The sequence below is a fragment of the Podarcis erhardii genome (genome assembly GCF_964252035.2).
Source record: "Podarcis erhardii genome assembly, chromosome: 2".
Taxonomy (NCBI): domain Eukaryota; kingdom Metazoa; phylum Chordata; class Lepidosauria; order Squamata; family Lacertidae; genus Podarcis; species Podarcis erhardii.
The window spans coordinates 57,656,353-57,683,593 of NC_138498.1; the positions used below are offsets into that span (position 1 = coordinate 57,656,353).

The following is a 27,241-nucleotide window of genomic DNA, read 5'->3' on the forward strand; positions in this document are numbered from 1 at the left end:
TCAGAAGGTCAGCGGTTCAAATCCCCGTGACGGGGTGAGCTCCCATCGCTCGGTCCCTGCTCCTGCCCACCTAGCAATTCGAAAGCACGTCAAAGTGCAAGTAGATAAATAGGTACCGCTCCGGTGGGAAGGTAAACGGCATTTCCGTGTGTTGCTCTGGTTCGCCAGAAACGGCTTAGTCATGCTGGCCACATGACCTTGAAGCTGTACGCCGGCTCCCTCGGCCAATAAAGCGAGATGAGCATCGCAACCCCAGAGTCGGTCACGACTGGACCTAATGGTCAGGGGTCCCTTTACCTTTACCTTTAAGCTTCTGTCATTTGGTTTTTCCGGATTGTTTTGCAGGTCACACTAGTTTTAAATTAGGGGTGCTGGACCAAACTGTGAACGAGGCATGGTCCAAAGTGCACACACATAGATTCAGTAACACTGGTTCTGCGGAAGAGGCATAGCTCAGTGGTAGAGAACATCCTTTTGGCCATAGTATGTGGCGGAGCTGCCCTTTCGACATGGGCTTCTGTGTGGCTTTGCTGGATTGGGCTGGGGCAGGGTGGCGACAGCAAGGTCAAGGTGGGTGCTTGAGTGGGCCCTATCTGACAGCCCCAGCCTTGCCACTCACTTCCAGGAGACAATAAAAAGAGAGGTGGGATTACCTGCTTTGCCGAAGAACTGAAACTTGCTTCAACTTGAGTTTTGCCCCTATCTCTTAGAACAAATCCTATCACCAAAATGAGTGATGTTTACTGCTGGGTGCAGGCCGATTAATTCAGGGGACTGTTTAAACACTGCTCCTGAAGTGAAGGAGTCTCTGTGCGAAACCTTGGACCTCTTTATAGCCTTCTGCAAGCAAAAGTGTGGAAAAAGAAAGACAGTGCAAACACATATGCCTCATATATCTCTACCTTGATATGAAACTTGGAAAGCAGCCAACGTTTATCATGGTACAAAAACAAAACAAAAAACCAACCCACTGTTTGCCTGTCCGGGTACACCTTAGATAGAACAGAGCACATGACTTTGTTTTTCATTTTCTGTTGCCCTGCCTAATGTTAGTTATATGTTTTACTATTGTTTTCAAGGCTATGAAAATGAGCCGTCGATCAGCTGATGCCAGCCAGAGGAGTTTGGCATATAATAGGATTATGGATGCCTTAAATGAATTCAGGTGAGTTTGTTTCATACCTTTGTGTGTCGTTGCCAAGTATTTGAGTGCTTCTCTGGGAAACAATTTCAGGGTTTCTAAATCTGGAAAAACTTTCCATTTAAGCCCTTCATCTCATGGCTGAGATCTGTAGATCTAGTTCACTGCAGAGCAGCAAGGGAACCAGGTGGAATCTAACTGTGAAAATGCTTTTTTAAAAAATGTTTTGAAGAAGGCATTGAATTTTGCATAGCTCACTGTTGCCATCTAGTGCCACATTTGTATATTGCACATAACAACACATTTAAAACGTTTTACTTGCAGCTGTGTAGCTGAATCCCCAGAGCCAGGTGGAGGCTAAAGCATCACGCATTGCTGTGGAAACCCACAGTTTAAATCCTTGCTCAGCTTGAAGCTCTCCTGCCACCTCATGTTTGCTTGAGCCACGTTTCTGTGCACCACGATCCTAGCAGAGATTGTCCTCTTAAAAGACCAGTACAGAAGCGCCCTTGAGAAATTTTCCCTGGCTTCCTCCTTCATGGCCAACATCCTTGCTGAAGAAATGCTGTTTGGCATGAGCAAATTGTTCAAAAGTGGCCGCATAGTTTAAGATCTGAGTTTTGTCCTTGAAATATTGGCAGTCATGAGCTTGCTGCAATGGTTGCTGTGCCTTTGGAAATCCAGGACAGATCTCTTGCTGTGCCTGGGAGCTATCAGTGTGATACTTTTTTTTCAACCTTGTGCTTAGTTGGTTCTTTTATGACAAGAGAGGTTAAAGGGGTTTGCTGTTCTATTTGTTTGTGCAACTTAAAAACACTTCAAGGAAGTTAGTACACAGATATAGTCAAGTATAGAGAGGATTAGGACAGAGATTTGAAGGACAGGGGATGCATACTTGTAGTGCATTGCATTTATTAAGACAGTCGTACCTTGGAAGTCCAACGGAATCCGTTCCGGAAGTCCGTTCGACTTCCAAAACGTTCGAAAACCGAAGCATGGCTTCTGATTGGCCGCAGAAAGCTCCTGCAGCCAGTTGGAAGCCGCAGAAGCCCCTTCGGACATTTCTCTTCCAAAAATAGTTCGCAAACTGGGAACAGTCACTTCCGGGTTTGCCGCGTTCAGGAGCCAAAACGTTCAGGAACTAAGCTGTTCAACTTCCAAGGTACAACTGTATTATCAGTTCTGCTGCCACCCTGGTTTGTGCAAGGAATTCAAACAGCTTGTGTGGAATTAATACAGTGGTACCTCAGGTTACATACACTTCAGGCTACATACACTTCAGGTTACAGACTTCGCTAACCCAGAAATATTACCTCAGGTTAAGAACTTTGCTTCGGGATGAGAACAGAAATCGTGCTCCGGCTGCGCGGTGGCAGCTGGAGGCCCCATAGCTAAAGTGGTGCTTCAGGTTAAGAACAGTTTCAGGTTAACAACACACCTCCGGAACGAATTAAGTACTTAACCCGAGGTACCACTGTATATGACCCATGGACATGGACCCTGTGGACCCATGTGGACCCATGTTTGGGTGGAGGGTGAAATGGCTGGGTGCCTGGACTCAGAATGTGAGATTAGCACACAGTGAACCCCAGTAGCAGAATATTAAACTGACAAATATAAGCAGCATTGGGAATATAAGTTGTTAAACCTTTTTATCCCATTCATCTGCACACAGCAGCAGCTGCCCTCTTTCTACCCATCTTGTAATGAGCAAACCACATACAGTTAAGTAGGTTTAAAAGGCTTTACTTACAGAATCAAGGTCTCGGTCATGCATTGTTCCATGCAGCAACAAGGATAATACATTTGTGTAGAAAATAAAGAATATAACTCCAAACACATGCTGTAAGCTTGGGTACAAGCTTGCAAACACTCTCCTTTGTTGGTTACATGGGGGGGGGGGGAGAAAAGGAAGGAAAGAAGTAGCAAGGCTTCCTCACTCTCTGAAGGTGAGGGGGTGTAACCTAATTGAATGTAACAATACAACTGTGGTCCTTTACCCCTTCATGCACTAACTAGCCCTATGCTTGCTAGTTTTACTGGACTGACTGCAACCTCCCACACAGCTGTCATTTTGGATTGGTTTGCAGTAGAGATTCGGCATGGGAAGGATCTTTCCCTCCCTTTTATGCCTCTGGAAGGAATAGCATTCATTTGATCCCTGACTTGTGTGTCCTTCTTGGTTCTGTTTTATTAATTAATTTGAGCATAGTTCCCTTTGCCCCACAGAGCAAATCCAAGTAGGGATCACTTTCCAACGTGAAAGTAGGAATATGCTTTAGGAAGAAGAAAACAATTCAGCTTTATACTGTACAACTGAGACTCTTGACTAAGCCTTTAAACACATTGTAAATACGTGGCAATTCACATGGCACGTTGATTGCATAATTTGTTGGGAGTGTGTGTGTTTGTGTGCACTTCCAGTTTTATGCCCCGGTTTCCATGGTGCAGCAACTATTGTTCCACAGCAGCATAATTGAATGCACAAAATCCAGGATATATTCATACAAATGAAACTACCTTTGGGTGGTTTTACTTTTTAACTAAGCATGTTAATGTGTGGAAAGGCTAGTTGCCAAGGTATTTTCTATGTTGAGTCCCCCCTTTCTTTAGTGCTACGTTGGGTTTTAGTGCTGCAAATTCCACAGCAAAAAAGTATTTGTTTATGTGAAGCAGGAGAATCACTGGTTCTCCTTCCAACCTTCTTTGTAACAAAAATGAAAGAGGCCAAATGCTGAAATCAAATGGAGATTCAAATATCAGCTGGTTTGGCAGAATAAATTTAATAACCTAGCAGAGAGAGAGAGAAAATAAACCCATTTCTATGCTGTGTTAGGGATAGCATTTTAAAGGAAGAAGAATGAATACTTTCCTTGCTTATGATATTGATGACATTTTGTAGTATCGCCTGTTACTTGCAATAAGATAAAGCCAACTCAGGTCTTTAAGCTGGCTTCCCACACGTCAGTGGCCAGTACCAGCTGTAGTTTCAGTGCTCTGTTTAGAGGCCTTCTGACTGCTTAGAAATGTTATACACATGCGTGTTTCACTCACTTCATTGGGCCGGAAAGTGGAAAGAAAACTAAATTATTGTACAACTATTTTTAACGGTATAACAAATGGGCTATAGCCGTAGGTTTCCAGTAAACATATTCATATTTTAGGTTCTTATTACATATCCCCCTTCTTTATGTGCTTTATATATGGGCTTATTTTTTGCAATAAACAATGAATAGGGATGCATTCAAACATCAGCAAACTAGATTGATCCTTACTGAAGAAGCATTGATTCAAAAGGTTGCCAGTGACCTACCTGCATTCTTATGTGAAAGTGCTATTTTATTTTATGTGCTTTTACACACGGGATAATCAGTTAAGTTTTCCGTCCCACTGAGTCTAGAATGCTCTGGCAGCCTACCATGCAAAGTCTCTGTTATAGCATTTCAGTATCATTTATCGTTTCACTTAATTTATATTTTTAATACTTCTGTCCTGCGCTTCATAGAAATTCATTCCAAGGTGGTTTACAACAGAACAAGCAGAACATTAACATGCAACAAACTGCACTACAACAAACAAACAAGCAATAAAAAGCAGGGTCTTTAAAAAAAAACACAACACCCCAAAGAAACTGAATTTAAAATTTGCATGTGAATTTTACCTGGCTCCTAGAAAAAAATCATGCTTCCCCTTTATGTTGCCCACCTATGCAGGTGTGCACTAGCCACAAAGAGACGTTCACCTGTGTAATTCTGTAGGGAATGTTATCTTAGCAAAGCTACAGGATTTTCACTCATCCTGCTGACTAGATATCTTGTATACCCATCCCCTTTCTTTCAAGACCACCTTGTACAAGTTACAGATGTGCTGCTGTCTCATTTTTAGAACAAGCCTGCACCGTTCATAAATGATTATTGGAATGTAGACATTTTTGACAGCACATCCAAAGCTTGCGTATCTGATTGCTCTTTTAGCTTTGCAGTGTTCCTTCTTGACAGTATGTGATGTCTTGCTGTGCTGATTAGATTTTTAAAAGAAGCTGCCTGCGAGGTTTAAATCTTGTTTATGCAAGGGGATGTTGTAGGCCTGTGTGAGACAATCTTTGCATTTTTGTATAGCCTTGTAAGGAAGATCGTCTTAGAATTAAGATATGGGCTATTTTTAGTATACATGAATGTATTTATTTGGGCCAAGCCAAATTAGTGGGTAGGGATGGTTTGGGGGGGCGTTGTCCACATTTCCCTAAAAATGTGTGCTTGTGCCAAATAATATCACATACTGAAGAGAGCTAAAGAAAATACCACTCCCTGGGATACAAACTACTACGAGCCAACTACTGAGGGTGTTTCAGAGCTGCTATAAAGGGAATCTGCTCCCTTGAGGTCTCTGCTTACACCTGAAAATTACCGTATTTTTCCCTCTATAACACGCAGATTTTTTCTCCTAAAAAGGAAGGGGAAATGTCTGTGCGTGTTATAGAGCGAATGTGTGGTCCCTGGAGCCGAAAAATCAGGCAAAAAATCAAATCGCTGCGCTGCACGGAGAAGCGAAACCTGAAAAGAGGAAGTGGCTGCTTTCCTGCATTCTGCCTCAGGGTCTTACTGCCCACCCTCCTCTGTTTCGTTGCTGTGTTTGCTGAAACGGAACAAAGAGCAGGGAAAGCCCCTCCCCTCCAGGCAAGCAGAGGGGAATTCCTCTCTGTGCTGCTGGGGGAGAGGGAGAGAGAGGGGGGAAGGGAGAGAGAGAGGGGGGAGGGGGAGGGAGAGAGAGGGGGAGGGAGAGAGAGAGGGGGGAGGGAGGAAGGGAGGGAGGGAGAGAGAGAGAGAGAGAGATGGCTGGCTTGGGTGGGGGGAAACTTTTGCCTTTCTTTCCTCCCTCCCGTTAAATCCCTCTCCTGCATTCTTAGCCAGCTGCTTCTCTGCACACCCCTCTCATGTCCCTTCTTTGTTTTTCCTTCGCTCCCCACTTAAAATGTGGTTACAAAGCATAGATCCACATGGATCCTCAGGATCTTTGCATTGGGTCACCCCAAATTCACCATCAGATCACATAGCATGTCCATGGCTACAGCCTGCACCCAAAAAATCACGCACCCACTGTTGCCTGGGGCTGCAATGGTGCAAAAACGTGGTTACAAAGCATGGATCCACAGGGATTCTCAGGATCTTTGCATTGGGTCACCCCAAATTCACCATCAGATCACATAGCATGTCCATGGCTACAGCCTGCACCAAAAAAATCACGCACCCACTGTTGCCTGGGGCTGCAATGGTGCAAAAACGTGGTTACAAAGCATGGATCCACAGGAATTCTCAGGATTTTTGCATTGGGTCACCCCAAATTCACCATCAGATCACATGTCTGTGGCCACAGCATGAAGCCCAAAAATGATACATCCACTGTTTCATTCAGAATGTTTTTTCCCTTGTTTTCCTCCTCTAAAAACGATGTGCGTGTTATGGTCAGGTGCGTGTTATAGAGCGAAAAATACGGTAAGACCTTTCCCTGCTGTTGTTTCTCACCAATTCAGAAACAAAGGTAGGCTGTATTCTGAGCCACAGTTCCAGTCTCAAGGTATTTCCTGCTAGGAAGTGTTGATATTAATAAATATCTTGCTAGTCTTGTGATACATTGCAGATCCACCTTGCATATTTATTAGTTATTATAAATGCACAAAACATTTAAATTCATTATAAAACTACTATTAGTACTCAAGAGGCTACACAGGCTTCTTTGACGTTGCAGTTGCTCTGGAAAACAAGCAACTTTGCTTGCACATGAGTTTGGTTTCTCTGAAGCCCCTGAGGGCCAACTGAGTGCATTAATGTTGATTATGCTGCTGAATAACATCCGCATGGCATTCATTTTGGAGACAAAAATATGTACAGAAAGGAGGAAACTCTGCAAATGGGACTAAAGCAAACACCTCCTGAGCCTTGACACTCCTTGTCCACTGAGCTTTAAAACACAATGCACCCTGAGAGAGTTTCACTTAAAAAAAAAATCCATTGTGCAGTGTGACTCACTGTCTGATTTAGCTAGGCACCTCTGCATTTTCCAGCAACTCTTTCAGAGCAGCAGTGCCAAGAGGGGAAAAAAAGGTCTGTTGTGCATATCTTGGCCCCTTGAATGCCTTTAACTCCCTTCCAAAATAAGCTATTTATTAAAAGGGGGGGGGGCAGAAGCCTTAAGAGATAAGAGCACAGAACAAATTGGTTCATTAACCAAATGGATGGATAAACCCCTCTTTATTCTCCAGTTTCAAAACAGTTTTTTACCGACATTGGTAAAGTTCTCTGAAGTCCATGAAAACTCTCTTAAGTGCTCTCCTGCAACCGCTAAAAGAAGCAGGCCTGCCCAGGGAACAGGGATCCCAATTGAACAACAGCAGTGAGAAAGAAAATGCTTAGAAGTCAGTCAGTGTTAAAACGTTGGCACTGTGGCCCAGTAGGCAGAGCAGGAGTCTTCATAACCTGCTCGTCCACAAATACACTGGCCATAGCCCAGAAGTCTGTGAGCGACAGAAGCAGCTGAGTGATTTACATTTGTGACCCAGCACCCCCCCCCCCCCGTATCCATGTACTCAGTTGCCACAGTTGAGAGAAACTAGTCCATGAGAGGAAAGACAGCCACTCTATAGAACCCCTTGTTTTTGATTAAAATTAACATTAAAAAGTTCCCCCCAAGGAAGGATTTGGGCCAAAACACTCTGGGCCCAGAACAGTTATAGCAAATATCTGGAGTTTCTCACTCTTTCCCCCCCCCCAAATGGAAAAACAGGCTCCACTTATGGATCTCATTCACTGAAAGCACCAAAGGATGCTACAAAGGGTGTGCTTACCCATATCTAGTTCCTAGGGTGCATACGTGGTAGCATTTATTCTTGCACAAACCCTCCACTCACCTTAATTAGGGGCCCTTTTCCTCTCACCCGCAACAAGTAAAACAGTGCAGTGATCAGCATTGCAAAAGAGAGTGAATGGGTTAATTTGCTTTCAACTGTTTTGGAAATGAATGAGAGACTTCAATCCAATTTGCACTTGAGGAGTAGGTTAAAGCATCACATCCCCACACCAGTGCCCAAAGTGGGAAATTCTGAATTTATATTTTGCTGCAAGGGAACCGCTTTGTGAATGTGAAAGCCTACTTTTAGCTCTATTCTCCAAATAACAATTTTGACCAATGGGGTAACCAGGGGTGGGAAGAACCCAGAGTTTTTCTCTGTGCCATGAAAATATCCAACAGGATTTTCCAGCATTGTGAATTGAATCTGCAGTATGTCACTACAGGGATTGATGGGGAAGGTATGTGGCGCTGCCTTCAAACGTTAATGGCCCTTTAAAAAGGGGGGGGGGAACCCACTATGTAGTTCTGTAACTGCGAAAAGTGCCATGTGGTGTTTTCTTTAGTACTCACTTTGTCAGGGACAGACTCTCTTTCTGTACCCCTGGAAGCCCATGGGGCTGGCTACAAATCCTCAGCAAATGTTCAGACTCCCATAATGATTCCTAAGTGTAGGCCCGTTTTCGCTTTACTGGAATAAAGAGCTTCCTAAGTGAGATTTCCTAGACTCCCATTAAGATGCTGATGCAGATACAGAATTAAGGAAGTTGAAAATCCTGAACAAGGATTTTGTATATGGGACTTGGTTCAGACCTTCAATAATTTCTGGCTACAACTTCTTCTTCTTCCTCTTCTTCTTCTTCTTCTTCTTCTTCTTCTTCTTCTTCTTCTTCTTCTTCTCACTCGTAGCCGAGTAAGATTGTCTTCCATGAACACAGTCTTAACAGTGAATCTGTATGTGACTGTGGAGGCCAATTCTGGATCCTCCCGTCCTTCCACAGTGGGGACATAGGTTTCCAGGCAAGGATTGATCATGGTGAGGGTTTGCCTAGCGTGTCTTCCTCTTAGCACATTTCTCCCTTTCGTCCTGGGTTTGAGCATCTTCAAAGCCCATTACACCTTTAGTAAATGTTGTTCTCCAATTGGAGCACTCACAGGCCAGTGTTTCCCAGTTGTTGGTGTTTATACTACATTTTTTTAGATTTGCCTTGAGAGAGTCTTTAAACCTCCTTTGTTGACCACAAGCATTAGCAGTGCCTTAAAGGGGTGAAAAATATATGTGTGCAGTTTGTATATCGGGAGACTGCAGGGAGAAATGAAAAAGCCTTTTCCCATTTGCCGAGCTGAAAGGCAGTTAATCCTCACCCTCCTGTTCAGTGCAATTACTTACATGTCTGGCATTGAGGGTTCCCTTTGCTGCAGTCACATGCCTGCTGGCAGGTAGCCAGCGGAATCTGATCTCTCTCTGAGGAAACACTATCAGTTGCAGATGCAGCCACGGTTACCAGAATAGTAAATAACAAGTCACAAGACTCGAGCTAGCCCTTCAACGAAAACAAATAGTTTAATATCTTGGTATCGGAACAGAAACTGCTTCCTTCCTCACACACACATGCACACAGTTCAAATTGAGTCAGCTTCCAGAGAGCTTTCTGTGGGGGTTGATGTTGCTAAACAAGAACCCAGAAGGCTCATTTTGGTTTGAACTCTAGATTTCACCTCAGGCTTTTAAGGTTGGCCGAACCTTTGTGAAGCAAAAGTTGGGTTCCACATTTTAAGCTCCCCTAAGGTGCTTTCTCAGCTGGTATCTCGTTTGTCCTTTGTTCAGTGGGTTGACCACAGAAGTACAAGGGGTGAAAGTTAATCCTATGGAAAGCTTGGTTTCTTCTGATTTTAATGGGTCTGAAGTGTGGATGCCAGCAAATAGGAAACTGCAAGCTTTTTGTGACACTAAAGGCCACTTGCAGCACTGCTCTTACTTATTCAATCATTTTGGTATAATCTCTCGTTTATGACACTTTCGATAAAAAAATGTGGGTTTTTTGCCCCTCAGCAATTACGCTGCTGAATCCCATTTAACATTATCCTAAAATATGCTCTTAGTTAGCACATCCCTTTTCCCTTACAATATGAAGCTGTCTGTGAAATATTTAGTAGTCTGTGGAAATAAGCCTGTACTCAACCTAGGGATGCTCTCACAAGAAGGTTCACAAGCAAGGGCATTAAGGCAGTAGCTCTTCTCACTTGTGTGCCCTTCACTTGAACTTCATATTTACAGGTATACTACCACTGAACATGGAGACTCCATTTAGCTGTTGCACCTGATAGCCATCGATCGACTTATCCTATGAATTTGTCAAACTTCTTTCTAAAGCCATCAAAGCCAGTGCCCAAACCATAACTTGTGGCAGTAAATCCAGTAAATTAATATGTATTAAAGAGGTGATTTTGCCTTCTATTGCCACGCAGTTCCATTGAGGAATGTCTGATTTACTCTGAGCCACACCTTTGGCCTATTTAGCTGAGTATTGTCTACACGGGCTGGCAGTGGCCCACCATCATTTCAGGCAAGGTTATCCCCCATCTCCACCTGAAGATGCCAGTGATGGAACCTAGGGCCTTCTGTCTGCAAAGCAGATGCCCTGCTACTGAGCTACAGGCCCTCCTCGCTAGTAATAGATTAAGGGAAATGCCTTCCCTGTTGTAAGGATCTTTAAAAACTGTTCTAAGCTCTAATGCACTTGTATCCAGGACTTCTGCAGTTGTAATGAGACTTGTGATGCTATTTCTACAATGAAACTTGAGTCATCATTTCTGGCAACTACTGTGGGACCTTACTCCTTTCTCTGTAAGAAGAAGAGTTTGGATTTGATATCCCGCCTTTCACTCCCTTTAAGGAGTCTCAAAGCGGCTAACATTCTCCTTTCCCTTCCTCCCCCACAACAAACACTCTGTGAGGTGAGTGGGGCTGAGAGACTTCAGAGAAGTGTGACTGGCCCAAGGTCACCCAGCAGTTGCATGTGGAGGAGCGGAGACGCGAACCCGGTTCCCCAGATTATGAGACTACCGCTCTTAACCACTACACCACACTGGCTCTCTCACCACACTGTAAGCAGCCTTTGGCTTGCTGTTTGAAGAATGTCCATTCTGATAGCACTGAGCTTAGAGGAAAATGCCCTTCACTAACCTCTGAAGATAAGGGGACCCGTGCAGTATGATTAGAAGAATAGGATGTTAGGCAAATCCCTCTTGCCAAACCTAAACCACATTCTAGTGATGCAGGGATAAATGACATAGAAACAGGGTGACATTTTGTAGTTTAAAAGCTGCAATAAGGATACTCATGAAATTTCCACGGTCTTAAATTTTCCCATGGAATTGGGAATTTCCATGAATTTGGGGTTTGTTTTTAAAATACGTTTCAGGTGAATCTGTTGAACTAAAATATTGTTTATGCAGTTCCGTTTATATACTTTACAAAGAATGGGCAGAGAGTTCCCTAAACCGAGGGTATTTCTATCTAAAAATAGACACAAAGGGAGAGAACAGCGGCAGGAAAGGAGACTGAGGTAAACAGGGGGAGGATACAGTGGTACCTCAGGTTACATACGCTTCAGGTTACATACGCTTCAGGTTACAGACTCCACTAACCCTGAAATAGTGTTTCAGGTTAAGAACTTTGCTTCAGGATGAGAACAGAAATCGTGTTCCGGCGGCGCAGCGGCAGCGGGAGGCCCTATTAGCTAAAGTGGTGCTTCAGGTTAAGAACAGTTTCAGGTTAACAACAGACCTCCGGAATGAATTAAGTACTTAACCCGAGGTACCACTGTATATGAACCCCTGTGGACCCATGTTTGGGTGGAGGGTGAAATGGCTGGATGCCTGGACTCAGAATGTGAGATTAGCACACAGTGAGCCCCAGTAGCAGAATATTAAACTGACAAATATAAGCAGCATTGGGAATATAAGTTGTTAAACCTTTTTATCCCATTCATCTGCACACAGCAGCAGCTGCCCTCTTTCTACCCATCTTGTAATGAGCAAACCACATACAGTTAAGTAGGTTTAAAAGGCTTTACTTACAGAATCAAGGTCTCGGTCATGCATTGTTCCATGCAGCAACAAGGATAATACATTTGGGTAGAAAATAAAGAATATAACTCCAAACACATGCTGTAAGCTTGGGTACAAGCTTGCAAACACTCTCCTTTGTTGGTTACGTGGGGGGGGGGGAGAAAAGGTACTTAACCCGAGGTACCACTGTATTTAGTTATTTCAATGAAGTGTTGTTCAGCTTCATTAAAGTAGAATTTTGGACCTTAGGGGTTGTTCTGAAGGCTTTGTGAAGAAGGCAAGTCTTTAGCAGTAAATTGGAGCTGGATGAGGAACAGGGTCAGTCAGGGGTGTGTCGAGGTAAGAGCAGAGATACGCGGGGCAGGGGCTTTGAGAGTTTTAAAAGTAAGAATGAGAAGTTTGTGCTGGACCTAGGATCAGACAGGAAGGCAGCGTAGGGATTTAAAAAGGGGGTGTCACATGATTGTAGTGAGGGAACAGTTGTGATAACAGAATGCTGGATAAGCAAATGGAAGGCCAGAGAGGCAAAGATTGTGGTGGACAAGGCAAGAAATGACCAGGACACAAGGCAAGGGTTTTTGCCAGGCATAGGCAAACTCCGCTCTCCAGATGTTTTGAGACTACAACTCCCATGATCTCTAGCTAAAAGGACCAGTGGTCAGGGATGATGGGACTTTTAGTCCCAAAACATCTGGAGGGCTGAGTTTGCCTATGCTTGGTTTTTGCCATGGGGACAGAAAGGAAGAGGCATAGGAATGTGTAAGATTAAGCGAGACTGAATATGAGGAACAAAGGAGAAAGAGAAATCAAAAAGAAAAACAAGGGTATGTGCCTGATCAAAAGGATGGCTGCCAGTGGATAAGGATGTGAACAAGGAAAGAAGCGATTGGGAAGAAAGAAGAGAAGACCAGTCTTAGACACATTGAGCTTGACCTGACAATGAAGCATACATGCAGAACACTTGGAGATATTGGAGTGGACAGAAGGGAACGTTTTATGACAGTGAGACAGAGCAGGGACACCACTATGTCATTAAATTATAGGTGGTTCCGAAAGCCATGGAGTGGCTTGGGGGACACTGTATACTTTTCAGTTGCTAATCAAATAACATCTTTTCTTGGCACAAATGGCTCTTGGAGCCATATATTATAACAGATGTGTCACTTTGGTAACCTATTGTTCTCTTCTTTTTACTTTAGAACAACAATTTGTAACCTCTACACCATGCCACGGATTGCTGAACCTGTTTGGCTTACCATGATGTCAGGAATGCCTGAGAAGAACCAGCTCTGCCATCGCTTTATGAAGGAATTTATTTTCTTAATGGAACAAGCCTCCAAGAACCAGTAAAGCATTTCTCATCTTTCTCCTATTGGTTTTTTATTGTTGTAACGTTAAAGGCAAAATAGTTAAAAAAAAAAAAATAGACAGTGGCAAGAGGTGATTTCTTTCCCCATGCTCCCTTGTAGTCCCAAGTAAAGAATAAAAAAAGTATTATGTATAATGAAAAGAGAGGACGTGGGTGGTGAAAAGGGCATGTGGGAATATGTGGAGACCATTCCAACCAAAGGGATAATAGACACTATTACTAATTGAATCAAAATCTCAGTAAAGGCTCCACCTGTAACAATGTTTTGTTATTATAAAAATCTGCAAACCTCATGAAGGAAACAGAAGATGCCTTATCTCAAAATCCAGAGACATATTTTTAGTAACAGTATCTGGTGAAAATACATAAGAAATCCACAAAAATTAATTTTCTTTGACTGCTTTAATGTATTGGCATTTGAATCCTATGCATGTGCAGTCATATGTAAGTTCCATTCAGTTCAATGGCACCTGCTCCAACTAAATGTGTATAGATTGCATCCTTCATTAATTAGCATCTAAAATATTTGTTAATTAACTTAGGTGTAGTTTTTAGTATTTTAAAAAATGTTTAATAGGCAATATTAATAGCGCCATTAATGATTGGGAAATAACAATTGTCTGATGCTGAGCCCCTATCCTTGGTAGAGTAAAAGTCTGCTTTAAGTGAAGAATTACTTTCATCTCATCTTATAAAAATATTATTCAGGAAAAAATATTTTATTCCCTAAAACCTTGTAACAAATTTCAGTCAAAATTATGCTGTGTTTGCAACTACAATTGGTTGCTATGGTATTCAAAAACAAAAACAGAAGTCTGAAACTTTGGCCTCCTTTTAAGACTTTGAGCCAATGAGACCTGATAGCTGACTGACAGAATGAAGATGTGCTTGAACAGAAAAGAAAATTAGAGACAAACTGCCAAACCATATAACTTCAAAACAGTACTGAAACCAGATACTACAAAGTCACTGGCTGCCAGATGTTGAAATTGCCTTCTAAACTATCAAAAATTAAACCATGATAAAATTAGCACAGTGCAATACTATGGCCATATTTCAAAAGAACTACTTCAGGGGGCTAATCCAGGGTTTGGCATAGTAAGGTTTTCTTGCCAAGGCACCATGCAAGCTGTGATCTAGCTTCCGCCTTGCAGATCCAAAAACACTTGTCAGGTTTAACATTCTGGGTTGCATGCAGGACATTTAAAAGATAGTAATACTGGAAGCTTTTTAAAAAGGCAACACGGCAAAGCAAAAATAAGTTTCAGACTGTGTAGCAGTTTTATTCAAGAGCCCCAGTTTAAGCACTCTAGGGAGCTTGTAAAAGTCTAGTACAAGATGCAGCTTCACTCATCAGTTTATGTCTGCATATTTCCAATGGAAATATGTCACTCCTTCCCAATTGGGAAGCCAGTGTTGTTATGCATGGGAGTTGTGGGTGTGCATGAGACTCCTCACCCTCTGACCCAGCATCCCTGATTCAAACTTTACCACAACAAAAGGCGTCCTTAGTGCATAATGCGGTTCCCTTTACAAAAGCGGATGGAAAAGAACCGTGAGTTGGGATTTTGGATTGTGAATGGTCTTTTATTTCCCCCTTACAGATTTTTACCAGCTCTTCTGACTGCAATTTTGACAAACCATCTAGCCTGGGTCCCAACCGTCATGCCAAATGGCCAGCCGCCCATCAGAATCTTTCTAGAAAAGCATTCCTCACAAAGTGTGGACATGTTGGCGAAATCTCATCCATACAATCCATTGTGGGCACAGTTGGGTATGTCTGAAATCACACTCGGATATTTATTCTAAGGACAAAAATTTTAAATGGTTGACTATAATAGGAAACCAGTGGAGTAGAAGTGTAGTTAAAGGAAAACAATGTAACAAATCACTGTGTCAACGGTTTTCTACTGAATAAAAGAAAATAAATAAGAAATAAACCTGCCTTTTAAATAGTTATATTCCCCCTTCCCTCCTCAGTGGCTCCACTTGCTCTTTCTTCCTGTTTCTTCCATGTACCCCTTATTCATACTTTGGGATGAAGCGTTTTCTTTTCCTGACAAAAGTTACTTTCTGAAAGACATTCCTTAAGGCCTTTTCAGTGTTATCCTATGAGTGCTTACTCAGAAGAAAGGTGTATTATCTTCAAGCTGGCTTACTTCTAGGGAATTTTGTTTAGAATTGTAGCCTTTGTTACATACCAGCTTAGCAAAGACTCATATTAACAGGGCTGACGTTTATTGCAATTGAATGGTTTTACATCCCACTCTTGGAGTTGGCTCTGATTTGGTGTTATTTTTAAATAGGGCAGATAAAGTTTGCATAGCCATTCCAACAAAATAATTTACAAATCTTATAAATCTGCAGAAGCCTATTGTCCATTTTTTGAAATTTTCAAGGATCTAGTTTTTAGCCATGACACTGTATTTTTTCATGTGTTGTGTGATTATCATACTACTTTTATATTCTATCCTGTAGGAGACCTGTATGGAGCTATTGGGTCACCTGTCAGACTATCAAAAACAGTTGTGGTTGGCAAACGACAAGACCTTGTGCAACGTTTGCTGTACTTCCTCACTTACTTCATCCGATGCTCTGAACTGCAAGAGACTCATCTTCTGGAAAATGGAGAGGATGAAGCCATAGTGATGCCTGGCACCGTTATCACCACCACACTAGAGAAAGGGGAAGTAGAGGAAACGGAGTACGTGCTGGTCACAATGCACAAGAACAGAAGCAATTTAGCCTTTCAAGAGTCTGAAGAAACGAGGAGTTCTAACTGCAGCTGTAAATATTGCAAAGGCCCTCTTAACCCTACCCAAAATACAGAGGCTGTTTCAGGACAGGAAAGAGAAGATACCCAGAATATCTCAAAAGTGGAGGCTGAGGCTCTTTCAGAGGAATGCAGGGCTGCACCTGCTGACTGCCAAGAAAGACCTGCTGATGTTAAGCAATGCAAAGAAACATTGACCTCTTGCCTGGATATACAGTTAGAGAAAGAGGTCTTCTTAGGATCAGCCTCAGTAGAAACCTGTGTGTTGGCAGAATCCAGACTGGAACCATCAGGTGGATCGTGGAGGAGTGAGGAATCATTAGATTCTGCTGATCAGGCTGTTGAAGTAATGAGATCTACAAGTGCAATGGTAGAGAAGAAGCCTCCTGACAAAATCTCATCGGATGCAATTCCTTGCAGCACGGCTGAGGCTCAAACAAAGGTGACCTTCCTCATTGGAGATTCCATGTCACCTGATTCGGATATTGAGCTCCGAAGTCAAGCAGCAGTGGAGCAAATGGCCAGGCACAGCAGCCAGTTGGATGCTGAAGGAGGAGTACCTGCTGATCAGAACTGTGAAGCAACACAAACCCTTGAGGACCAAAAAAGAGATCAGAATATGCCTGAAGCGTTTCGTGAGGTTGCCAGAGAGATCCAGAATTGGACTCCTTATTGTGCAGAAGGTGCAAGCTTGCTTGATGAATATGAGGAAAGTTCAGTAGAAAACAGGACTATTGATGATATTCCAGTAAAAGGAACAACAGACATTCTAGATCCTAGCAGTAGCTTAGAGTTTCCCCCAAAAGTGTGTACAAAGAACAAAAAGCCCCCCAGTGAATTTTGTAAGTTTATGGAATCTGTTCGTCAAGAGACTTGCAAAAACTGCTTTGCAGAGCAGGACCAAAGAGACAAAATCTCTATGTGTGTCCCCCATGGGGACAGAGAGAACTTTGAGAAAAAGGCTGACCCAGGTGTGGATTGGGACATTCCAAGAAATGAGAGCTCAGACAGTGCCCTTGGTGACAGTGAAAGCGAAGACGTTGGTCATGATGTGGCCAGAATAAACAGTAACTATTACGGAGCAGAGCAAGAAGAGTGGGCAGAAGAAGAGGACATACCTTTTCCTGGGTAAGTATTTCTTACCGAGATTAGGCCAAATGTATTACATTCCTACGAAACAATGGCATTAGAGTTAAAAGGCAAACAGGGCATCTTAGAGACAGAAAATACTGTGTATATATTATAGAAATCAACTGTAATCTCATTGGATGGATCCAGTCTCCTTTGGTCTTGCTTTAGCCCTATTGAAGTCAATGGGAATTAAGTTACCCATGACTAACTTGCACCTATGCATTTCAGTAGGAGTGAAGCATAACTTAGTCTGGATCCAGCCCTATGCTTTCATCATGCAAGTGATACAGCATTGATTATTTCAGCTGGACTCTCCCCCAGCCAGGCATTAATTTAAGCAATGCAGCAATGTAAGAGTTGCTTATTTCACTGAGGCTGCAACTTAAAAGAGGCTCTAATTACCTTTCACACTTTGTGGAGTATACTGCTAATTTAGGAAAGTCTATTAAAAGAACAGCACTTGACTAAGGGAACAAAAACTGTTACAATTATTAGTTTCAGCGCTGGTTCATATAGTTTAGGTGTTGGTACTTTATACTGTCCTCAAACTGAAACTTTCTTTCAACCCATTTTCTAACATCTTCTATCCTTGGATCAACAATGAAGACGTAACGATTCCCCCCAAAGACTGCCATCCAGCCTTGTGGTTTACGTGATTCCTGTCCCACTGAAGCAGAGCGTCTTGAGTGTACATAAACTGTGCACTAGATTGCACACTGAAATAGAGAGAAAACAGTGCTAGTTGTAGTATACATGCCCATGTTATACCTTTCTTTCAGGTCAAAATTAATTGAAGTGAACTCTGTCCAGCCCAGTATTGCCAATTTTGGAAGGTCCTTGCTAGGTGGCTACTGTTCATCTTACGTACCTGACTTTGTTTTGCAAGGAGTAGGAAATGATGAGAAACTGAGACACTGTTTGATGTCAGATTTGTCGCATGCGGTACAGGTAATTTAAACTATATCCAACAGATGAATTTATATTTGACAGTCAACAAAAGGAAATATTTCTGGAGCCTGCTAGAATAGGAATGAAGTTGTAATTCTGTTAAGCATTTCTGATTTCTACAATCTCATTTAACAAAGATTCCTAACGGTCACAGAGATGAGAAACATTCATGCAGTATAGAACTACAGTTTTTGAGACTTAAGAGTTGGAGGGTTACTGCCAATATCCTTTGTAGTGTGGAGTCTGATATGGAATTGCCATGATTAATGTTTTAGGAAGCCTCTTAAATTATACATAAACAAACAATAAAATTGACAGACTGCTTGCTAATTTTGCAGCCAGTTGGGTTAAACAAAACCATTCGATAGCAGATTAAGATAAGGCCCCAATAAAAGCACTTTAAAAGTAAATGGTAGAAATCTAGAAAAAGCTTGTTGTCCTTAAGTCTTTAGGATATAATGTTCTTAGAAATTGGCACAAATCCATTGGGGATGCCTTTTTTCCCGTTGGCAGTCAAATTTCTGAGCCTCTAAGTTCTATGATGGTGAAGATCCTTTAGAATCAAAATCACCTTGCCTTGTAAGCCATCTTGTCATCTGATTTAGCCATGAGCTGAATGCAGTGTCCATGTAAAAGTCTGGAAGAGACAAGGGTGGGGAACCTCGGTCCCCTCTAGATATTGCCGGACTACAGTTCCCGTCATGGCCTTCCAATGACTATGCTAACTGAAAGTTACAGCCCAACAATATCTGGAGGACCACAGGTTCACCAATACTGTGAGCTACTGGAGGCAAGCAAAAGGATGGCTGCCACCATCACTTTCTGGCTCCTAAGACCTCCAAGCTATCTGTTTCTCCACTTGATCTAATCCACAAAGAGATTTTTAAAGTGTTCTTATCAAATCATTGGGGGAAAAATGGTAAATGGTTAAAAAATGGTTTTAAAAAAATGTCATTACCAACATATAAAATTAATAATGGACTATTAAGAAGGCAATATATATTGAACATTACAATTAGAAATGTCTATTTTAAATGGCTTTTTAAGACAAACAGTTGGCTTAAACTCATCCTTCAACCATTTTTGGTGTTACTGTAGCCTTTAGATCAAAAGTACACTGGATGTAGAAACTAACATTTTGTTTCTAGAAGTACTGTGGTTTTTTACTTGAAATGAATGCTTCCCACCCCCTTTTAATACCAAAAAATAGAGAAAACTGTTATGTTTTCCCCCTAGACTATAATTTAACTTCAAACATCAATAATAGTCATGGGGAATATACATAGAGAATATTGTACCTTAGCTGTGAAAATTAAAAGTATCCTTGTTTGCTCACATTGTTTTTCTAATATTGGGAATTAAATCAGTTTAGGACCCCAAATCTGAATAATGCAGACATGCTTAATCTGTGTTTGTGCGTGTGTTTTTAAAAAGAATACATATGAAAAACACTTCAAACCCATTATTACATAAGTGTTTCCTTGCACCCTCTGCTGGTCTTCTTGCAGTATCAAGTAGAAGCTAACTGAGCCATATCTAAACTGATCCTACTTGCCCAGACCAGAGAAAAATGCAGAATTAGCAAGGGGGTAATTTTGCAAACAGAAAAGGGCAAAACAGTTTTAAGATGTTTTGAGCTTTTAACTAGTTTGCCTCATAGGCATAGTTACAGGATTTTAAATTATATATCTTTTCAATAACCTGTGAGACTTGGAAGTTTCCTTATACATCAGAAGAGGGCACGTGTGCACACACACAGAGAAATTCAAACAATATTTTAGGCACGTCTAAGGGTTTGCTTTTCTCCATGGTTCCATGCCATATCACAAACTGCCTTAGAAGTTGCAGAAATGGCTTGCCATGTGGCATCTGGAACTACTGTTCTAGAACCATAAGCTCCCGTGGGCATGCTGGCTAGTTTCACAGTTCTTAGGATCTTGGTTCTTGGCTGCACTGAATGCAGTGAAAGTTTAATCACTATATTTTATAGTGCTAGGATTTAGCCCAAAGCACATGTGGCAAAGTTATTGTACAACTACTAAATTCTTCCAAGTGTTCATGCTAAGGTTTTTTTTTTTCAAGGAGTGTTCGCAAATCCGACTGATGCTCAGAAATAATGTATTTATTTATTCACAATGTTTATTATGGCTTACACCTCGTATTTCTCTTTGCCTTCTAGCACCCTGTTCTGGATGAACCAATTGCAGAAGCTGTCTGCATTATCGCAGACACGGACAAATGGACAGTACAAGTGGCCAGTAGTCAGAGGCGAATCACCGATAATAAACTCGGGAAGGATGTGCTAGTTTCTAACCTTGTCTCCAACCTGCTTCATTCCACTCTTCAGCTTTACAAGCATAATTTATCTCCAAATTTTGTAAGTACCCAACTTGTGAGGCAAGATGAAATCACAAAGCCTAATCAGAATGAGGGTATTTTTTCCTGGCACCACTCTGATTGAAGATGGACAGATAGACAGACAGACAGATAGATAGATCCTGCCATTCAGGATACAAATTCTACTAAGAGGGCTTACAAGTAATATATAGTGGTACCTCAGGTTAAGTACTTAATTCCTTCCGGAGGTCTGTTCTTAACCTGAAACTGTTCTTAACCTGAAGCACCACTTTAGCTAATGGGGCGTCCAGCTGCCGCCGCGCCGCCGGAGCAGAATTTCTGTTCTCATCCTGAAGCAACGTTCTTAACCCGAGGTACTATTTCTGGGTTAGCGGAGTCTGTAACCTGAAGCATCTGTAACTTGAAGCGTATGTAACCCGAGGTACCACTGTACAATTATGTATTTTTAAAATAAAATAAAAATAATCACTTGTGAAATGAGGTAAATATTACCTCATTTCACAAGCTTCCACAAACAGTTGCTGGAATAGAGTGTATAAATTTCACACAGGCAAATTTTTCCACAACACTTACATTTCCCTGTTCCAGCTCATCCCTGGTTATATTCAACAACATAGCCATCTGGTTACAGTAGATGATAAAGGCCCAAACAGAACATAACCTGTTAACATCTAATCAGTCACTTTAAAAAAAGAAAGATGTAATTTGATCTAACTCCTCAATGGAGGAAATAAACTCAAAATGTATTTATGTTGATGTACCTTGAAGGTAGCATGGTTGGATGGACTGTCATTAGATTAGATTAGGGACTGGTTTGTGACATTGTTTCTCTTTTCTTTTGCCTCCAGTGTGTCATGCACCTTGAAGATCGATTGCAGGAGCTGTACTTCAAGAGCAAAATGTTGTCTGAATATCTCAAAGGCCAGATGCGAGTGCATGTGAAGGAGCTGGGAGTGGTACTGGGGTATGGTCCATATAGCTTCCTTTTCCTCAGCTCTTATGTAACCTTATCCTGAACACACAGCCTGTACTAGTAGACAAAGCTGTAGGGCTATTTGTGTCAAGATTTTGCCCATTGTTAAATAGCAGTGCCATTGATAAGGCTGTACTATAAGCAGCAATCTTCTCATTTTAAGCATACTCTACCCAGCTCCGGAATTCTTCAGAACATGAAAGGTTTTTAATGCACATCCTGCTTAGGAAATAAGTTAGTTTTCCAGCTGTGCTTGGAATCAGCAACTAGGGCAGGCATAGGCAAACTTTGCCCTCCTGATGTTTTGGGACTACAATTCCCATCATCCCTGACCACTGGTTAGCTAGGGATGATGGGCGTTGTAGTCCCAAAACATCTGGAGGTCCGAGTTTGCCTATGCCTGAACTAGGGTAACAATTCCATTCTCATTTCCTTGCGCTTTGAAGAAAGCATGCATTGGATTGTGCTGTAAACCTCAAACTACAACCTACCCATCAAAACCTAGCCTACTGCTGTCCTCCAAGAGCAATGAGAAGTGGTGCTTGAAGATTAGCAGCTGTTTGCCTAGTGAAAAGTGCACACCACCTCCTTACAGAAGAAGCAAGTCTTTTTATAGACTTTAGACAAGGAGGGTCTGTAACAGATGGCCTCTTGAGAAATTAAAGGGGAAAGTTCTAGAGGTGTTAATTCCCACCTAGTTTTAAGAATGCAATCTAAATTTCAACCCAAGGGTCTAATCTAAGATTCATTGGGTCTGTTGGAATTTTTTCATTTGCTTTTGTTAACTTTGGGTCCCAAGACAGCTGGAAACAATTAAATCTTTAGTAATACAGACCTGTCACCAGAGGGAATGCTGCTTGTGACAAACAACCTGGTCATGTGTGTTTATGATATAAATTAGCATGCTCTTTAATTATATAAATGCATATGGGCTACTGCAATATATTTGGAGTGTCTTGACAGTTCAAAGGCTTTATTTCTTTTTAAACATACAACTGCTGATGTTTTAATAGTCTAAGTGCAGGTACCTTGACATGAGACAAATATTACGCCATGTTAATAAGCTGCGGAATATTGAGAGATTGCGAGCTTGGATTGAAAATGCCCATCTGTCTTTCTTTCAGGATTGAATCCAGTGACCTCCCATTACTGGCAGCTGTAGCAAGCACCCACTCTCCTTACGTTGCCCAGATTCTGCTCTAAAATACCAAAGGGCAAAGACAATAACTTTATTTTTTATAAAGTGGAAGACAAGGAAGCAAACATGAACCGTTCTTGTCCGGGCTCTTTCTTGCCCTCAGGCAAATAGGCTGAACAGCTTGCTGACTTGACTGTGTGCCTCTGCAACTGAATACATGATGTGCAAACAAATGAAGTTGTTTCCTTCCATCCATCCATCCTTCCTTCCTTCCTTCCTTCCTTCCTTCCTTCCTTCCTTCCATCCATCCATCCATCCATAAAAAAAATAAGTAAAAGACCAGAGACTCGGATCACTAGAGAAGACACTAGAACTTGGAGGGCTGGCTTGGGCAATAACTTCTGAAATGCATATAACTGCAAACTGTTAAAATCACAGGATTACTGGAGGTTAGAACTGCTCCATAACCATATGCAGTGCTGTTACTGTTTATACAAGAGAATAGAACCAGCTGGCTACTTGGTACAAATTAGGAGAGCATTTAAAACAAATAACAACAAAGCTACAGCTATTTGTAACAGTTTTAACCATTTCCGTGGTAAAAGTTGAGGCTGCTGAAGATTTCTTTCTTTCTTTTACTGGGGGGAAAATTCAATTTACATGGAGGTAAGGGACTTGGATCGTAGCCTGCTAATAGCACTCACCTCAGAAATGTATTTGCAGGCATTTCCCCGTGGATATGATGTCTGGGAGTTCAAGCCAAGAAACACATCTCATTTTACCATAATTTGGGTGTGTAATTGACACTATGCTTTTGATGTTGTTCTGATGTTGTGTTGCTATCTAAGTACTCCAGAAAACAGAACATTTGGCCTAGGAAATGTTAAATGAAATTTGTCTCCCACATTTTGTTAATGTTGATTTAAAACACAAACACACAGAAAACTTTATTTACTTTGATCTTGTCCTGTTTGAAGCACAATAATTAAAAGTTACCTGCCCTCCAGGTCCTTTAATATCTAGGTGATTCAGGTGCTTAACTTCATAAAACCTAAAATTTACAGATTTCAGTATGAAAGAGAGATAATGTATACCATAAGAGCCAAAACTGGATACAGAATAAGAGTACTGAAAAAATGTTGCCCTTAACTACTTAAGCAAATTTTGTTTTGAAGCCTCAGATTTTGTTTTACACCACAGTTTAACAGTTGCATCAGCATCATTTAGTAGAAGCTACTCTGATGATGCCACCATGTTTGTTAATAATTGACTTAAATAAAAAAGAGTAGCTATGCAGTCCCTTCCCCCTCATAGTTTTATCCTTGATTAAGCAATAACATCAAATATTTCTAATGAGGGAGCCATAATTTATAAGACATGCATATAAGTAGATGAATAGATAATATTCTGAGCAGGCTCTACTACCTCACTTTGAATATTGGGACATGCGGGCTCATTTTTCCTAGCATCTAGCACCACTAACCATATGTTCGTCATTAATTATTTTAATTATTAGTGTTCTGAATTTCATATGTCATCCCACAGGGAAAATTAAAAGTATATATTTCCTCATTTACTAAAATAACACCTGCCATGCCAGGCCTTTTAACTGTTTGCTCTCTGTGCAGGTGAAAATTGCAGTCCTGGAAACAATTGCATGCCCGGCTGATTTTTGGTTCCGCTTAAATCCTGCAAATAGTTTCGTAATTTAAGTCTCACGCCACCTTCAGTTGAGACTATTGCATTTGCTCAAGTGCTTTTGCTTCTTCAGGCTGAAGTGTTTAGACATGGGTACATAGGTTGAAGATTACAATTGTGCGCCCTGATCTGACAGCTGCACCATATAGAGCAGGGGTTGTCACACAGCTGAAGAAGCATCCTGTACAAATGGACCAAGAATGCCCTGCTATGCTTTCTTAGGGATTTCAGACAGAAGGAGCTAGCCCATATCGAATCAAAACTTTTGGTCCACTTTGTTTAGTAATCTATATTCCGATTGGAATTGACTCTCCCAAGGTCTCAGAGAGAGGCATTGCTGCGCCCTGTCTCTAGATCCTTAAGGAGAAATGGCAGGGATTGAATCGGGGACTTTCCATTCAAAACATTTGCCCTGCTGCTGAGCAATACCTCCTCCCTAATAAATTGCTTACCCCAGAACCCCAAGATTTGCACTGTTCCTAGATTTAATGGTGGCATACGATGTCTCCTGTCCTTCATCCCACACTTCCTTTCCATCCATTTCTGCGTTGTTTTACAACAGTGTGCGCAGCTGCTAGGCTACATCACTTGATGGTGGGTTTTGCTGTTTCAGAAACAGCCGTTCAAGTTGCTCCCTAGGTGAGCTGACACTCTGAAGTGTGGGGTTCCAATGTATCAATCCTACACACCGACTTGCAAGTGCAGTTGCATGTAGGATCAGTAAGGCGGCCTGATAAAATCTTCTATTCAAGCAGTAATAAGTGTTGCCATAGATGTAGTCTCTCACATGCCTTCAAAGGCATTTGATAACCAAACGCTACCCATCTCTCCCCAGCACTGGGTTCATTTGAGATGCAAGAATAAATATTTTTTATGCTTGTCCCAATGATATTTCTGGAATGGTTACTGTGCAAAAGACATTGTAGCATGGTGGCATGCTTTCCTGTGACTGATAATTGTTTATGGTACATGCAGAATCAAGGTACTACATACACCTGTTTGTTTGGATTTTTGTTTTTTTTAAAAAAGGGAACTATAACAGCACTGTAGTGTTGACCTCTTAATGTATCATGCTTTTCAGAACAATGTATATGCAAAACTAATCTCTTTGATTTTTGCAATATTCCCAATGTCCATTAATATGTCTTAATTTTAAGGCTGAGAATAAATTTTAAGTGTATTACACATACATACTAGCAAATGTCTTTCTACTGCAGCCTGCAAATGCAAGGCTGCCAAGAAAAGCGGGGAAATCCAAAGCCGGATTTTAAATCTCGCCTTTTAAAACCCGTTAGTTAAGTTAGATGTTTCAAGAGGGTTTGTTTGTTTTTTTGTTTTCGGTCTCCTCTAAATTATGTAGATGGTGGTATGTGTAATATGCTGGGCAAAATGTACATACTTGTTATCTTTTGTGTTTTTGTATATATATATTTCCCAAGATGTGCACTTGTATTATAATAACCATTCCCAATTTTAGGGGAACTTTGTGCAATAAATACAATATTGTCCATTGAATTGCTAGTTTTCTTTGTCTTGTTTCCGCAGGGCTGTTGGTGAGAGAGTACAGTGGTGCCTCGCAAGACGAAATTAATCCGTTCCGTGAGGCTCTTCGTATAGCGGAACAGCTGATAAGCAGCTTAGCGGCTTAGGAAAAGGGGGGGAAAGGGGGAAAAACCCGCAGGAACTCGCAAGACATTTTGTCTTGCGAAGCAAGCCCATAGGGAAATTCGTTTAGCGAAGCACCTCCAAAACAGAAAACCCTTTCATCTAGCGGGTTTTCCGTCTTGCGGGGCACCAGAAAAATGTTGCAATCCAGAAAGGTGCTTCAGGTACTCCAAGGCCCTTGAGGCACTCTGTGAAACCTTTAATTTTTTTCCTTTGAAAAGGCAGATCCTCCCTCCTACCAGGGGAGGAGGAAGGGGTGTGTGGTGGGGGCGGGCAGACCCGGGTGTCACCACTGAGGGGAGTGACAAAAAGCAGGGCGGCACTCACCGCAGGGCCTGCAGCGCACCTGAGCCACGCGTCTTTCCTGGGAGTGACGCAGTGGCTTGGGCACCTGCAGGCTCCACGCTGCCCCAAATGGTCTGCCTGTTGCCTCCCCCTCAGCTGTAGGGCGGCTGAGTGGGATGAGGCAGGCAGACTCCTCAGAGGCCCCATGGAGCGTCTGCCCTGGTTTGCCCCGCCCCCACGGTGGCTGGCCCCACCCCCGGGCCCCACCCCAGGCGCCCGATCGGCTTGCTCCACCACTGCTTCTCCTACCTGTATCACAAAACTCAGTCCAACTTCTCCGAAGTGATTGCCATAAAGCAGGGAACACTGCTGTTGAAGCCCAAAGTGCGTCAACCACCTGGGTTTGGTCATGCTTGTTGTTCTTTAAATTTTGTACTGTGGTGCCCATGTTGAACGTGAGATACCTGCAGTGCTGTGCACATCCACCTGATTCACCCACCCTCTTCTCATGTGATGATGTAGGTTCCCCATGCAATTTAGAACATAGATTGCACAAAGTTTAAAATCACTTGGGGATTCTGCTAACTTACAGCCAACTTCTGTCCTCCTCCTCCTACAATGACTGAAAAGCAGGGTCTCTGGCTAGCAGGAGACATGACAATGAGGACAAGTGTGAGCCTGTTGTCCCCGCCCCCCCCCCATACAGTGGTAATTGTGTGGAAGAAGAATGAGAGGAATAGTTCTAAGGATTCGAGGCCCAGAGGTTCAGCCAGTCTGCTCCAGATGCTTCACCACCATGAACATACGTTTGCATCTTCCAATACAACGGAAGGGCGGAATAGTTA

General features: G+C 42.1%; 1 protein-coding gene and 1 long non-coding RNA gene across 5 annotated transcripts in view; both read left to right on the forward strand.

The window, feature by feature from the left end:
- Positions 1-23,034, forward strand: part of FNIP1 (folliculin interacting protein 1) — an 89,390-nt gene extending 66,356 nt beyond the window's left edge. For 3 of the 4 annotated variants that reach the window (XM_081851053.1, XM_081851054.1, XM_081851055.1), the window contains 8 exons: positions 1,080-1,165; positions 13,258-13,404; positions 15,032-15,201; positions 15,906-17,328; positions 18,111-18,279; positions 20,459-20,656; positions 21,486-21,601; positions 22,735-23,034. In XM_081851053.1, coding sequence (XP_081707179.1) covers positions 1,080-1,165; positions 13,258-13,404; positions 15,032-15,201; positions 15,906-17,328; positions 18,111-18,279; positions 20,459-20,656; positions 21,486-21,601; positions 22,735-22,813 — 2,388 coding nt within the window. In that variant the 3' untranslated portion in view covers positions 22,814-23,034. Of the gene's footprint in view, positions 1-1,079; positions 1,166-13,257; positions 13,405-15,031; positions 15,202-15,905; positions 17,329-18,110; positions 18,280-20,458; positions 20,657-21,485; positions 21,602-22,734 lie in introns of those variants that run through there. The other variant, XR_014153739.1, reaches the window with a different exon arrangement.
- Positions 2,960-10,834, forward strand: LOC309335830. Its single transcript, XR_014153759.1, has 3 exons — positions 2,960-5,549; positions 6,639-8,124; positions 8,511-10,834. It is a non-coding gene; the product is annotated as an uncharacterized lncRNA (long non-coding RNA).
- Positions 23,035-27,241: the final 4,207 nt, after the last annotated feature.